Consider the following 14,344-nt stretch of genomic DNA (forward strand, 5'->3'; position numbering starts at 1 on the left):
TCGCTGTAGAAATTCATTTTCTGATGATGTAGAAACTCTTTCTGCTGTAAATGAAATGCACTCATGAGCCATGAGCTCAGTTTTAGATGGTCATTCTTCAAACCATAATCATTTGATGTACCAAGGGCCTCAAATGCTGGATATCAAAGTTTTTTTTGTATGTGTAGATGATATATTTTAAAATGCAATGTTCTAGAAAAATGCTTTTTGTACTTTGGTTTTTTTTAATTTATTGCTCATTTGTGCTGATGTCGATCCAACGTCATTTTCACTGCTCCGTAATGAGAAAAAAAAAAAAAAGAATGTGTGTTGTTGATTGTTTTAGAAATAATAGAAAAAAGTTCAGTCTTTCAGTATAATGGAAGCCAATTTATTAGACAACCTTAGTACATATTAGGTACACATGGAAGTATTGTTTGTGCTTCAACACTCGCAAACATACAATCCCAATAAGTTAAACAGTTTTTAGGACAGACTAATGTTTCAATATTATCTTCTCTGATAAATAATTTTGATATAAATCAACTGATTTGACAGCGTAAACCCTATACAACAGCAAATTATAATAGAAAAGAAAAAATAAACACAAGCGTTTGCATCACAGAAAACGCATCATAGTGCAATATACAACTGTTTGGCCAGGAAAGAGGCAATAGAAGGAGGAAAGAAAAGTGGCGAGGGGTTTCCAGGGTTTTTCTTTGTTTTGTTTTTTAACCTTGCAAAGCCATTCACCATTGGAGGGTTTTACATTGCACCAGAGGAGGAAAACAGACAAAGAAAATATAGATCTTAGTTCTTTTTCCCAGTGGACCACTAAACAGCTACAGCTAAAACACCACAAACACGGCGGCTTCACGTTGGCTTTTTTTTTTTGTTTTGTTTTTTCGTCAAAGGAAAAGTCACTACTTCACAGTCAGAAAAATCACCATTCAACAGTGAGACGCTAAAACAGCAACATATAGCATATACACAACACTACTCAGTGCATGGCCCAATTAAACATCGTTACTAACCAATGATAAGACTTAATCTGACAGGATACAATACTGAAATACAACTGGCCCTTTTTGGAGGATTATTTATTAAATATCAGCAAGCAACGGCCTTTTTGACATTGAAACGTGACGTCTCTGCAGAAGAAAGGAAAAAGATTGTGGCAAGTAAATACTTTACAGTCTCGGCAGCTGGAGGAGGGATGATTCTGGCTTTTAACAGAGCTCCCTCTTTTCCGACTGACTAAGTGGAGCTCTTAAAATGAATACTTGAAACCAACAGATCTTGTTTTGAGTATCAAAAACTCAAAAATCAATACATCCCTGAACACTTTCTGCTTTCTTCTCTGCTAGCCTGTAAGCTCAGTAGCTGGGAACAAGTTTACTTGAGCATACAAACTCAGCGGCCACTTCATTAGTTACACCTTGCTGACACAGGTTTGGACCCCTTTTGCTGCCAGAATTTCAGCAGGCCGTCTTGACCATGCCTACATGCATCAAGCTTCTGCCATGTGACCTACTAGCAATACATTTGTGTTAATAAGCAGTGACAAAGGTATCCCTAATAAAGCGGCCAGTGAAATTGTCTCTTAAACTCTTAAAAATCCTTGAAGAATAGTTTCCTTTTTGTGATGCTCAAAACAAAAAGGTTTTTTCAGCGCCATATTCAACCACAACATTTACATGCGGCTCTCGGAACATCCACACTGGATACAAACACAGTCCAAGCATGCTACTGAATACGAACATCTCAAATGGGTAAGGGAAGGGTGATAGGACAGACTCCTCTCTGATGAAATATATCTATGCATATATTGCATGGTGACTGATATATTTTTTACAATATGAACCCCTCAGGCTGCACATCCCTCCTCTATCTGCTAACGGTAAAAGTCACACCATGGAGGTAACCGAAAGAAATGAACAAGAGAAATCATCTACCTTTTACACATCCTAGCAGGTTTCATAGCGTACAATATTACATTTTGGTCATTTCAATTTTAAATGGCCTTCTTTTCTGATATTTAATCAATTTTAAATACGTTTATTTAGTTGCATCCATTGTAAAATATGAGAATACTTGCAACAATTTTATTCTTTGATATAACGTATCTCTCTTTTTTTTTTTAACTGTCTAAATTTTTTCTCTTCTCAAGCAAGATGCATACACAGTTAATGTGTAGGATTTGGTTGGGAATGATGTGGGGGGAATGATGTAAGGGGGTGGGAGTAAGGTTAAGAGGAGAGAGACTGATTGGAGGATTTTTAGCTCGTCACTTCCTCGTCTGGTTTGTTCATGGCCTTGAGCTGCTCCAGCAGGCTGGTGGGAGTGAAGATGTGGGTCGATCCTGGAGACACGCACACGCATAAAGAGACACACAAACACAGCGCGTTAGATCTGCACGATTGGAAGGAAATTGATGAAAAATGTGTTTTCAGCTTATGTTATGAATGCCTACTTTTTAGACGAGGACAACCTTACATAACGTTGAAAGTAAAGATAGATCCTAAAGTTATGGAATCGGAATTTGTTAGTCAGCATGTTAAAAAGGATTATTAATATGTATTAAAGGAGTTTTAAAAGTGTTAGGGCGGGGGGTATTTTCACTGTACTCAAGTGGAGGCTTAAGTGCTTTTGGGGGTTTCCGTTCCTTTTTTGTCTTGAGGAGATGCTTTGTATTCTTTACTGACACAGACATTAAATGCAAAGGGAAGATAAAGCATTATGCTCACATCACATAAATCAGAAAATGAATTAAAGGTTAAGTAACTATTTAAACCACTTCAAATTTTGCATACTGGCTATTTTAAGAATAGACTAAAACCTTTCTGGGTTTAGATTGTTTTGCACATTAAAGTGGACCTATTTTGCTTCTCTTTATTTTCTGTCATTATATATATATATATATATATACACACACACACACTGTTACAATTGACATTACATTGAACTGGACATGGACAAACTTTCAAATACTTCAGCATATGGACAAGTAATCCCTGTAATCTACCCTGGGATGTAGCAGATGTTAATTGGATGGTATTTCCAAATACAGTCACAGAAACAAGCTAATTTTGTTTAGCTTTCTAAAAGTACAAAACAGTGGAATTTGAGGCCAGTATGAAGCTGAATTTTCATTGTGGAGCCAGAGCTATAAAATAGAAGTTGTAATATTATATCACTGACAGTGGTTGTCTTGTATTGATGACTGCTCCAAAGGCTAATGCTAGGCTAATGTGGCTAAATTAGCTTTCTCAACAATTGTATTGTGTGTATCTAGGCAGGCACTTATCCTACCGATAGATCCCCCAAATTGTACTGGAGTAACACAGTGTGTCCATCAAAGTATGAATTTTGTTTTAAGAATCAGAAATTTAATTTGTAATATGTTTAAGAGATGAACTGAGGAGCTGCAAATAGTACCAGTATAAGATACAAAGATTTGTTTTTTAAAAACTGTTAGTAACATAAAACTGTTCTTGCATAGTTCCAAAATAAAGTCAAAGTGGGAATGAGCACAATAGGTCCCCTTTATTTTCTGGAATTTTTGTGAACTTGTGCAGGAGTATGTAATGCACTACTCTACTCTAATACACTCTCACTCCACAAACATACAGTCAGATACCGAGTTATTAGGCTGTGTTATAAATCACATGCAGCTGAACACAATGGGAGCACACAGGTCAGAGATGGCGCAACACAACTACTATGACTAAGTTAGCTTAAAGCAGCAGGTGGACTAGTTGAAAACCTGCAACACCAAATCTGTATTGAGGTTTTGCAGACACGTGACCGCGGACCACACAACGTTAACTTGTCTGCCATTTTGGATGTGGTGGCAATCAAGGTGACAATGTAGGAGTAAGTGAGAAATGTCACACAGGCCTAGCCACCAGTTTGCAGCTATCTGGCAGCCGAAAAAAAGGAGTATTTCTCATCTGGTTCCGAGTGCTTGCTGGAGGTTAATGGCAGACATTGGGAAAATGATTGCTAAAGACTCAATCAAACAGGCCAACAACATGGGTGAGTAATCCCTGAGTAACCACCTACTAGTGGAAAAACGTGTATTCCCTAGCCAGTTACTAGCCTATTGCTACAGTTGTAGTTTGAATGGAAGCTAGCTACTACTCTTCGAGCTGTAGCAAAACTGTGACAAGTGTGATGCAAGACCTGCTTTTACTTTGAAGTGTAAACGTGAACCTTCTTCTGGCTTCCTTGTACTTTGTCAAAATGATCTGCCGCTAGGCTAGTAGTTAATGAGTATTTCCAGCCAAACTTGAAAAACTAAAGGTGACTGTGGGAACCTGCTAGCAAACAAAGTTTTTGTTGCAGCATTGTCTTTGCAACCAATTTCACCCAGCAAGCACCAGCAACCTCGAGAAACCATTGCCATCCAGTTGGTGGAATATGCATTTTCCCCTAGCAATCCATGACTGTATCACATCCAATATGGTAGACAACTCTCAAGCAATGTGTGCATGACATCATGTGACAAACCCCAATATGCACAATCACAAAAATGTGCAACCTTTATTAAAAGGGCATGCAGACAGCGGAAAAGGCTATAAGTATTTCAAGAAGTCAAGTCATGAAATCCAAAACCAGTGAGCTGACTCCGCTGTCTAACTTAGATTTGAATGGAAATGTGAAAATCAGTAGTTCTAATGGCACAAGGATGGACAGCTGAAGACACATTTCAGACATTGTAAAACTTGAAAGGTGCAGGACTGGAGCAAAGCAAACATTTACTTGTGTCTTAATTCCTGAACATAAGGAGGGTAAACATTTGATTTGATTTACTCCAGACACCAACAGTTTTTGACCTATATTGGTTTGTTTCTGTTGCAAAGCTGCATGTTTCTTCCAGTTTGGCTTGATTAACTGCTTTACCTCTAACACGTTAACCTGATCCGACGTGGGGGCACGTGAAATGGAAGCAGTTAAAGGCAAAAGATTTGAACAAAATCCACCAAATAAACAGAAGAGAAAGAGGCAAGTCCATTTCATATTGGGTTAAGGTGATGCGGTGGTTGCAGGAATCAGAGATCGTGAGTGGGGGGTTCAAGGGGGTGAGTGGGTTAAAGTTGGGGTCAGGCTAGAATGTCGAATTGGCTTCGCCTGCTTCTCTGCTGTTCCCAAAACACACAGCTTGGTGGGCCATTTTAGCCCCAGAAACAACACTGTGATGTTACGCTCCAACACCACAAAATACTGGCATATAATAGCACATTAAAACAAAAAGACTTGTTTTAGGAAGTAATGGCCATTTTTGCTCAGGAAGCTTTGAATGCAGCAGTATGTGGGGAGGGAGGCTTCATACCGCTTATGGTGAGAGCTGTGAGAGCTTACTGAGAAAACCTTAAAAAAGCTTGGTTTGTAAATGATATTGCTTTAGCAGATTAGTCATGAGATGGATGTTCAACATTCTAGTCTAATAAAAAAACTGCATTATATATTAGCTTTTTACAAATTAATAATCATGAAATAACCAGTCAAAGATATTAATAGAAAAGCATTATGGAGCCATGTTTTTTGGTGATCACTAAGGGATGTAGTCTTTTTATTAAAAGCTCGTTAAAGGATAAAATGTTTTCTTTTTAACCCTTTGTTCAAAGCAAATCGTGCATCATCTTCTCTCAACAGTCCTGGTTTCACTTAAAAGTATAATAAAAAGGTCACGACTCCACCCATATGAATACCAGAACCCACACCTGGTTTAAGTTTGGTCAGTGTGCACTTCAAGGTCATCTCCTCGTGTGCCTTTTGATCGCTTCCAGCACTGGTCCCATTTCATATTTTTCCCTAGGAGTCCCATCTGACCAGTTGCAATTTTATTACACAAATTTAAACTGGAGCGTTAAGATACAGTTATGTGAAAGAGAAACCGTTTACCGGACTCTATGTGGTGTTGTTAGGAGCAGCTCATGATTCAACACCTTTAGCAGCAATAACTTGAAGTAATAATTTTCTGTATGACTTCATCAGTCTCTCATATCACTGTGGAAAAGTTTTGGACCATTCTTTACAACATTCATGTCACAGTGCTAAATTTAAGTCCAGGACCCCAGAAAACAACCCCAAATACGAATTAGAACAAATGGGTTTGTGGTGCAGGAAGGTATTTATAGAAGTATGACTGGAAGGGGTGTGGTCTAGCTGGAGAAATTCACATAAATTACTTTCAGTTCACTCGTAAGTTCCCAAACCACAAATACAAATGATGGAAGTTCACTACTAATAACTAGAGATGGACCGATCCGATATTAAGTATCGGTCCGATACTGACCCAAATTACTGGATCGGATATCAGCGAGAAATAAAAAATGTAATCTGATCCATTAAATATAAAAAAAAAAAAGCACCTCACAAAACTTGCGACACGGCGTAACTCGGCTCATAACCTTAGCACTCACAGCAGTATGCATCACGTGATAGAGCGGCTGTGTGTATTTGATTCGCTACCAAACCAGCATTTCATCTCCGAGGAAATTATCCCAGAGAGAAGTAAAGCAAGTGTGTAAGTTCATCTCTGAATGTTTGTAAAGCATTCCCACGTTAAGCTTAACAACAGATATATGGAGCGACTGCCTCTCTCTCTCTCTCTCTCTCTCTCTCTCCTGCTGCTACTTCAATCCTGAAACTGCTTAATGATCAGCTGATCGGCTTTTCTGTCGCGAGTCCGTCTCTCTTCTTAGTTTTTGGCCCACTTCTCACCAGAAAGAGGAAACCAGCAGCTGAACAACAGCAGCACTATTAAGCTTGATAAGCTGTTGTTAGAATTTATTTAATATTACTTTCTACACCAGGATCTTTTTCTACGTATCTGACGCCTGTTAACTGTGCAGGGGCGGATCTAGCAAAGTTTAGCCAAGGGGGGGGGCTGATAGGGCATGAACAGGGAAAAGGGGGCACAAAGACATACTTTTCTTTCTTATTCTCATTTAAAATGTCTAACTTTTAATAAATAATTATCTGAATCTTACACCCAAAGTTTTAATCTGATGTAAAATATATAGAAGTCCATTACTGTATATAGTAACTGTTAAGTCTAATATACCCTAGTAAGCTATACTACTTTTTCCTTTGGGAAGATACCATCTGTGCAGTCTGCAGTTCTGTTGAAGAAAGATGTTGAATCTATTTAATTATTCTTGAAAAATAATTTATTTCTGTGCATTTTTTTCCCACACTGCATCAAATTAAATTTGATTACATCGATTAAGCATCATGAGGTGGAGGGTGGGGGGTGGTTCCCTATTTTTTTTTGCTGGGAGTTTGCAACCCTATTAGTTAGGTTGCTTAATATTTCTGCTAAGTACTCTTTAAAATACCAGAATAGGGAGGATGGAGCAGGTTTAAGTTTATTAGATTGATCAGTGTTGCTGAACTATGAAATATTTTGGGTGCAGTGTATTTTTTACATACAGGTATAACAGAATAGCTTTAGTGTTGTTATTTATTTAAACTTGAGTATAAACTTATACAAAATGCAGCAAGATATTAAAAAAATGTTTTATTGATTAAAAAACACTATATCGGATTCATATCGGTATCAGCAGATATACAAATTTATGATATCGTATCGGTATCGGACATAAATAAGTGGTATCGTGCCATCTCTACTAATAACACTAGCTTGGCCAGAGGTTGCAATTAGAGAATAGGCAGTGACTCCTGGGCCTGGCAGATGCACTGAATAGTGATGGCTGAGGCTTGGAAGGTAGATGGGAGGAATCGTTATCTAATGTAACAAAATCGATGCCTCTGGCATGACATTTATGGTGTATAAGGATGGTGTGCAGGAGACGAGGTTGGCAGCTGCCTCTGCCTTCTGATGGTTATGTAAACCAAGGCTAGGTTATCTAGTTCAATGACAATGGATCTCTTGATCAATCACAGAAGAGCCACAGTTACTGCAGATTAGATTTAATAACAACTGAAACTGACTGGAAAGAGTTTGAAGATACTGACTGAGTACCTGAGTGGACCTGCAGCTGAAAAACAAGCCAAAATCATCACTCCTCCACCACTGTGCTTGATAATTGGAATGAGGTGGTTGTGTCAGTATGCCAAACATTGCACTGTGCATAGAGTCCGGTGAACTTTCTTTTTTCACATTACTGTATTAACACACTGGAAAATATCCCGATGCACTAAATAAAAGACAGAATGGAACTATCTCCGACCAATATCAACAGCGGAGTAGGAAATACTGTAACACTGCTCAAGGAGACCACCCTGAAGGGTAGACTCACCAACTTGAAATTAGGTATGGTACTTAATCTTTATTAAATACACCTGAGCTTTTGGCTAATTTTATGCAGCTAAACTTTTTTTTTTTAATCTGAAATTTATTGTTTGGTTCTCCACACATGTAGGTAACAGGATTTCTATTGATGGCTGAAAAGAGCAGACTCAAAAGCAAAGACTTTAAACTCACTAATTTATCCATCAGTGTGTGTGTCCAGGTATGATGTTGTCTGAAAGGAGCTGCTTTGAAAGCATGATCAGTTATTAATATATATGTGCTCACATAAACAAGGTGATGTGCTGAATACTAAGACAGAAGATGAGTATTTTGAAGATGTGGATAGTGCCCTATGTTAGGAGCTGGTTTTTTGGGATCTCTCTCTCTTTTTTTAGGTGGGTTGCTAAAGCATATCAGGTGGAACAATGCTACATTCTCAGACTGTCCACACAGAGGAGTTGTGACGGTAATACAGAAGGCAAATATTCATATGAATGCATATGAACTTATTTTTGGTTGCTTGGTTTCCTATCTGTCACCCAGCTGCCCTGCTTGTCAGCAGATCTCCATCATCATGACAACATTCGCTTAAAGTCCAGCACCCTCTGCAGACAGGTCATGAGCCATGTGAGCATGTGATGGTGAGCTGAGTGGACAAAGTCAGGCGGTCAAAACAAAGAAAAAAATACACAAGGATTAAAAAACCAAAACACACACACAAAAAAAACAAAACAGAAAAGAAATTATAAAGTGTGTCTCTGAAACCCAAAATCAACTCAAGGACCAATCCGGAAAGAAACCAGTAACAAAAAAGGTGTTTGTTTGGTGTATGTAAAGGGCAAATTATAAAAATAAATCAGAGGAACTGATAAAGATGTTGGGGCAGATTAAATCTGGAGTGAGTTTTAAACAAGATCAAAGGGCCTTTGGGTGCCCATCACGGGGCGATTTAATCCACCCTGCAGAGATGATGGGAGGAGGCAGCAGGGATGGGTTCACGACCTCCTCAGGCATGGCCGCTGATCAGCACAGAGTTCAGGATACAGGAAGTGTGATACGCATGCCATCATCACATCAGCGTTGTGAGGATGTGAGCTAAGACTGCTCCAACAAATCTTAGAGTTAATTTAAATAGTTGAAATGTTAAATGTTTATTGCACTGGATTTGTGGATAAGCTGAGAGACTTTGCGAGAATACACCTGTTTGGAGTTATGGTTTCAGTCTGAAACACATGACGGAGTCGCGGTTGAGTTACTGATACATAGGGAGTCTGATGGAGCAGTCCATGCAGTGAGGAAATGTCGGGGGCATCCATCCCTGAGGAAGTGGGGAGGAGGAGGGTGGAGTTACATAAAACAGTACTGAGTGTTCAAAAAAGAAGGAACAAGGAAGAAAGCCCTTGTGCTGTGAAGGTTCAGAAAGGGCTTCTTTGCACGGCTGCCTTTACTTTTTTCTGTGTGATTTCTCTCTCCCTCCCTCCCAATCTGTCTCTGCCTCACTCGGCTGAGGGGTCAGGGTCCTCAAAGGACACCCTAGTGGACTCTCGGAAGTCGGGATGCTGCAGGTCCTTTAAGAATTTGGTGGGGGTGAGCATGTGGGTGGCACCTGTGGAGGAACAGAAGTGGCTTCACCACTCGTCTCACAGCACATGCCATGCCCCCGCCCTTCCTTCACTCGCTCTCTCCAGAAAACAAAAGGATCAAAAAACAAGCAACCTGTCATACAGAGCACACACACACACACACACACACACACACACACACACACACACACACTCACACCAAGTTGCACAAACACAAATAAACTGGGAACACAGACACAGAGAAAGACATGGCGTGGCTGCAATTTAAAGACAACAGTTGTTTTTAAAGACAACAGCAGAAGCAGAGCACAACAAAAGACACTTTCAGTTAACATAACAATATAACACAGACTGGCTGGCAAAGCTTCAGGACATCAAATAAACAGTACACAGGAACATGACACAAAGGGCTACTTTAACACAAAATGCTGCACACAATAATCTACCTGCTATCTGTAATTGCATCCTGCAAAAAAAGCTGCTGCAGTGTAAACCTGTCGATGGGAAATTACTGTGACAGCAATGTGTGACGTGGGATGTATGCCGCCCTGTATGTGTGTGATGAAATGAGGTCTGCTGCGTTTATAAAACTTGAGCCTATATCTCTAAATTTCCATTTGGTTTCCACAGGCTGAAAAAAGTTAAAAATACTGAAATGAAGCCCAAAATATGAAACCGCATTTAATGTTTCAGGAAACTACATTTATTAGTCTATTCCATACTCGCAGAAAGCCAGATTTCCCTCTATACTCCAGACTTTGTTTCTCTGCCTGCCCATCTTTAATGTTTTTTAGCCACGTCCCAGGTCACAAGTCATCTGTGCCCATCAAAGACCACACACTGAATCTTCAGCCTCTCTTTAATCTGAATTAGGACGCAGCTTTTCCCACCTTTTGTGAAAACATGCCCACTCAGAGTCACACCCACTTTGTTTTCAAGGCGATGGATGTGTCTCTAACTACCCACCCCAGCAGCCTACACTACCCTCTGCAACACTACTCACCAATGATGGCTTCCCACTTCCCATTGGCCTGTGTGACCTCATAGGCGCAGCGCATTTCGCTGAAAGACACGCCGCCGATAATGAATACCATGACACGTGGCCCAGTGCGGTATTCTCCGGGTGTCTTGTTCTTGTGCCAGTGGCCGTACCGTGCACTGCCGGAAAACATTAAATGAAAGTACAGTATTAATACATTCTTTTGTTACTTTATTTTTGTGAAAATCTTACAAAAAGAGAAAAAAAGACAAGAAATTATTCACACAGCAAAAGGACAAGGCCATCAGTCACTTTTAAGTATTAATCCCATAGTAAAGATAACAACAGAAAGCATAACTGAGTGGATCCCATCCTTATGCAAAGGGGGAGCAGTTCATTTTTGTCCCCCATGTTTATTTAATCCTGCTCCTTTCTTTCTTAATACTCAGAAGGTCTTCATGAGTCTAATCCATAGATATAGCTCTCCAGGAAGCAGGGGAATCCAAAGTTTCATCCACAGACTGGTAGTTTATCCATTTTCCCCAGTACTTTTCAAACCTTACAGTCACAAGTGTCAGAGAAAAAGGTCAACTGTTCCATTTCACAGATTTCATGAACTGTTTTTATCCTCTCAGGGGTTGTTGAAGATTCTTTATTTAACCACGTCTTAGTTACTGCTTTCTTACTTGCACTTAATCATATGAACAAGTATCTGTCTTGTTTTTTGAGGTCAAGTGGAACATTCTGCTAATAAATAACACAAATATGTCTTTATCTCTGCTACCACATCCAACTAGTAAGAAAAAATCCCAAAAAATATGAACACGATCTGCACATATATTACCACACATTCGCCAACACTGCCCATTTTCAGGTATTTTACTCCATTTTATTCTTTTGGACAAAAAAACCTTGGCGCCCCTAAACCAGAGCTTGAGGTGCTAGAGTGTGCTCTACATGTATTTATCTGATAGCTCTATGTTTGCTCCTTTCTCCCAGCTTGATTTAACACACATTGGAAGAGACTTCTGTTCAATTATAAGATTAGGTAAATCCTTTTCTTTCTGGAAATATTATTTTCATTTACATCAAAAATGAATTTAATACTGTCTTTCCTCCCCTGTAGGCTCAATGTTTGAGGGGCTTTTTTGTGTGTTTTGTTTTTTTCAAAATAGTGTCTTAACTGAAGGTAAGTATGTTACAATAATGAGAGAGAAAAAACTCAATGTTCAATCTATACTTATTTTGAGTTATGTTAATCATAGTTCAGTCGCATAACCGACTAACTACCCTGGCTGGTAAAATATTACTCCACCATGACGGCTAATAGTGGACAGTCGGTAATACTCCGGGACAAAAGTTTTTTCACTTGTCTCGAGGAAAGGCTACTTGGATCATCTATTCATGGAGGCAAAACGAAGATATGAATAGAAACTACAACTCTTGGGATCCATATTCTGCTCAGCAGCTTTATTTAAATCCTTCAAAGTGGCAACTTTTCTCCCACAGCTCCTGTTCAGTGACATGTACCTGCATCCATTGATGTTAAGTTAGACTCTTTTTCTCCAATCGATCTTTCTGAGTTAACTTCAATAATTACTTCCTCCAAACCATCAACGTGTCTTTTAGACCCCATTCCTACAAAACTGCTCAAAGAAGTCCTGCCATTGATTAATTCTTCGATCTTATATATGATCAACCTATCTCTAATAATCAGCTATGTACCACAGGCCTTCAAGGTGGCTGCAGTTAAACCTTTACTCAAAAAGCCATCTCTAGACCCAGCAGTCTTAGCTAATTATAGGCCAATCTCCAACCTTCCTTTCATATCAAAAATCCTTGAAAGAGTAGTTGTCAAACAGCTAACAGATCATCTGCAGAGGAATGGTTTATTTGAAGAGTTTCAGTCAGGTTTCAGAGCTCATCACAGCACAGAAACAGCTTTAGTGAAGGTTACAAATGATCTTCTTATGGCCTCTGACAGTGGACTCATCTCTGTGCTTGTCCTTCTTGACCTTAGTGCAGCATTCGATACTGTTGACCATAATATTCTATTAGAGCGATTAGAACATGCTGTAGGTATTACAGGTATTGCACTGCAGTGGTTTGTATCATATCTATCTAATAGACTCCAATTTGTGCATGTAAATGGAGAGTCCTCTTCACACACTGAGGTTAATTATGGAGTTCCACAGGGTTCAGTGCTAGGACCAATTCTGTTTACATTATACATGCTTCCCCTAGGCAGCATCATTAGAAGACATAGCATACATTTTCACTGCTATGCAGATGACACCCAGCTCTATCTGTCCATAAAGCCAGATAACACACACCAATTAGTTAAACTGCAGGAATGTCTTAAAGACATAAAGACTTGGATGGCCACTAACTTTCTGCTTCTTAACTCAGATAAAACTGAGGTCATTGTACTCGGCGCTGAAAAGCTTAGAAATTTGGTATCTAACCAGATTCTTACTCTGGATGGCATTACCTTGGCCTCCAGTAACACTGTGAGGAACCTTGGAGTCATTTTTGACCAGGATATGTCCTTCAACGCACATATTAAACAAATATGTAAGACTGCGTTCTTCCATTTGCGCAACATCTCTAAAATTAGAAATATCCTGTCTCAGAGTGACGCTGAAAAACTAGTTCATGCATTTATTACTTCCAGGCTGGACTACTGCAATTCATTATTATCAGGATGTCCAAAAAACTCACTGAAAAGCCTTCAGTTAATCCAAAATGCTGCAGCAAGAGTACTGACAGGGACTAGAAAGAGAGAGCATATTTCTCCTGTTTTGGCTAACCTTCATTGGCTTCCTGTTAAATCCAGAATTGAATTCAAAATCCTGCTCCTCACATACAAGGTCTTAAATAATCAGGCCCCATCTTATCTTAATGACCTTGTAGTACCATATCACCCTATTAGAGCACTTCGCTCCCACTCTGCAGGCCTACTTGTTGTTCTAGAGTATTTAAAAGTAGAATGGGAGGGAGAGCCTTCAGTTTTCAGGCCCCTCTTCTGTGGAACCAGCTTCCAGTTTGGATTCGGGAGACAGACACTATCTCTAGTTTTAAGATTAGGCTTAAAACTTTCCTTTTTGCTAAAGCATATAGTTAGGGCTGGACCAGGTGACCCTGAATCCTCCCTTAGTTATGCTGCAATAGATGTAGGCTGCCGGGGGATTCCCATGATGCATTGAGTTTTTCCTTTCCAGTCACCTTTCTCACTCACTATGTGTTAACAGACCTCTCTGTATTGAATCATATCTGTTATTAATCTCTGTCTCTCTTCCACAGCATGTCTTTATCCTGTCTTCCTTCTCTCACTCCAACCGGTCGCAGCAGATGGGCCTGAGCCTGGTTCTGCCGGAGGTTTCTTCCTGTTAAAAGGGAGTTTTTCCTTCCCACTGTCGCCAAAGTGCTTGCTCATAGGGGGTCATATGATTGTTGGGCTTTTCTCTGTATCTATGAAGCGCCTTGAGGCGACATTTGTTGTGATTTGGCGCTATATAAATAAAATTGAATTGAATTGAA

The 14,344-nt window shown here is 39.5% G+C and overlaps 1 protein-coding gene across 2 annotated transcripts in view; it reads right to left on the reverse strand.

The window, feature by feature from the left end:
- Positions 1-354: 354 nt before the first annotated feature.
- Positions 355-14,344, reverse strand: part of stxbp1a (syntaxin binding protein 1a) — a 40,369-nt gene continuing 26,379 nt past the window's right edge. The window contains exons 18-20 of one of the 2 annotated variants that reach the window (XM_087843526.1): positions 10,829-10,983; positions 9,691-9,848; positions 355-2,341 (exon numbers count right to left, since the gene is read on the reverse strand). In XM_087843526.1, the coding sequence (XP_087699652.1) occupies positions 9,739-9,848; positions 10,829-10,983 (265 nt within the window). In that variant the 3' untranslated portion in view covers positions 355-2,341; positions 9,691-9,738. The remainder of the gene's footprint in view (positions 2,342-9,690; positions 9,849-10,828; positions 10,984-14,344) is intronic. The other variant, XM_087843527.1, reaches the window with a different exon arrangement.

Source organism: Neolamprologus brichardi, chromosome 7, assembly GCF_056152115.1.
Source record: "Neolamprologus brichardi isolate AB-2024 chromosome 7, ASM5615211v1, whole genome shotgun sequence".
In the NCBI taxonomy this organism is placed as follows: domain Eukaryota; kingdom Metazoa; phylum Chordata; class Actinopteri; order Cichliformes; family Cichlidae; genus Neolamprologus; species Neolamprologus brichardi.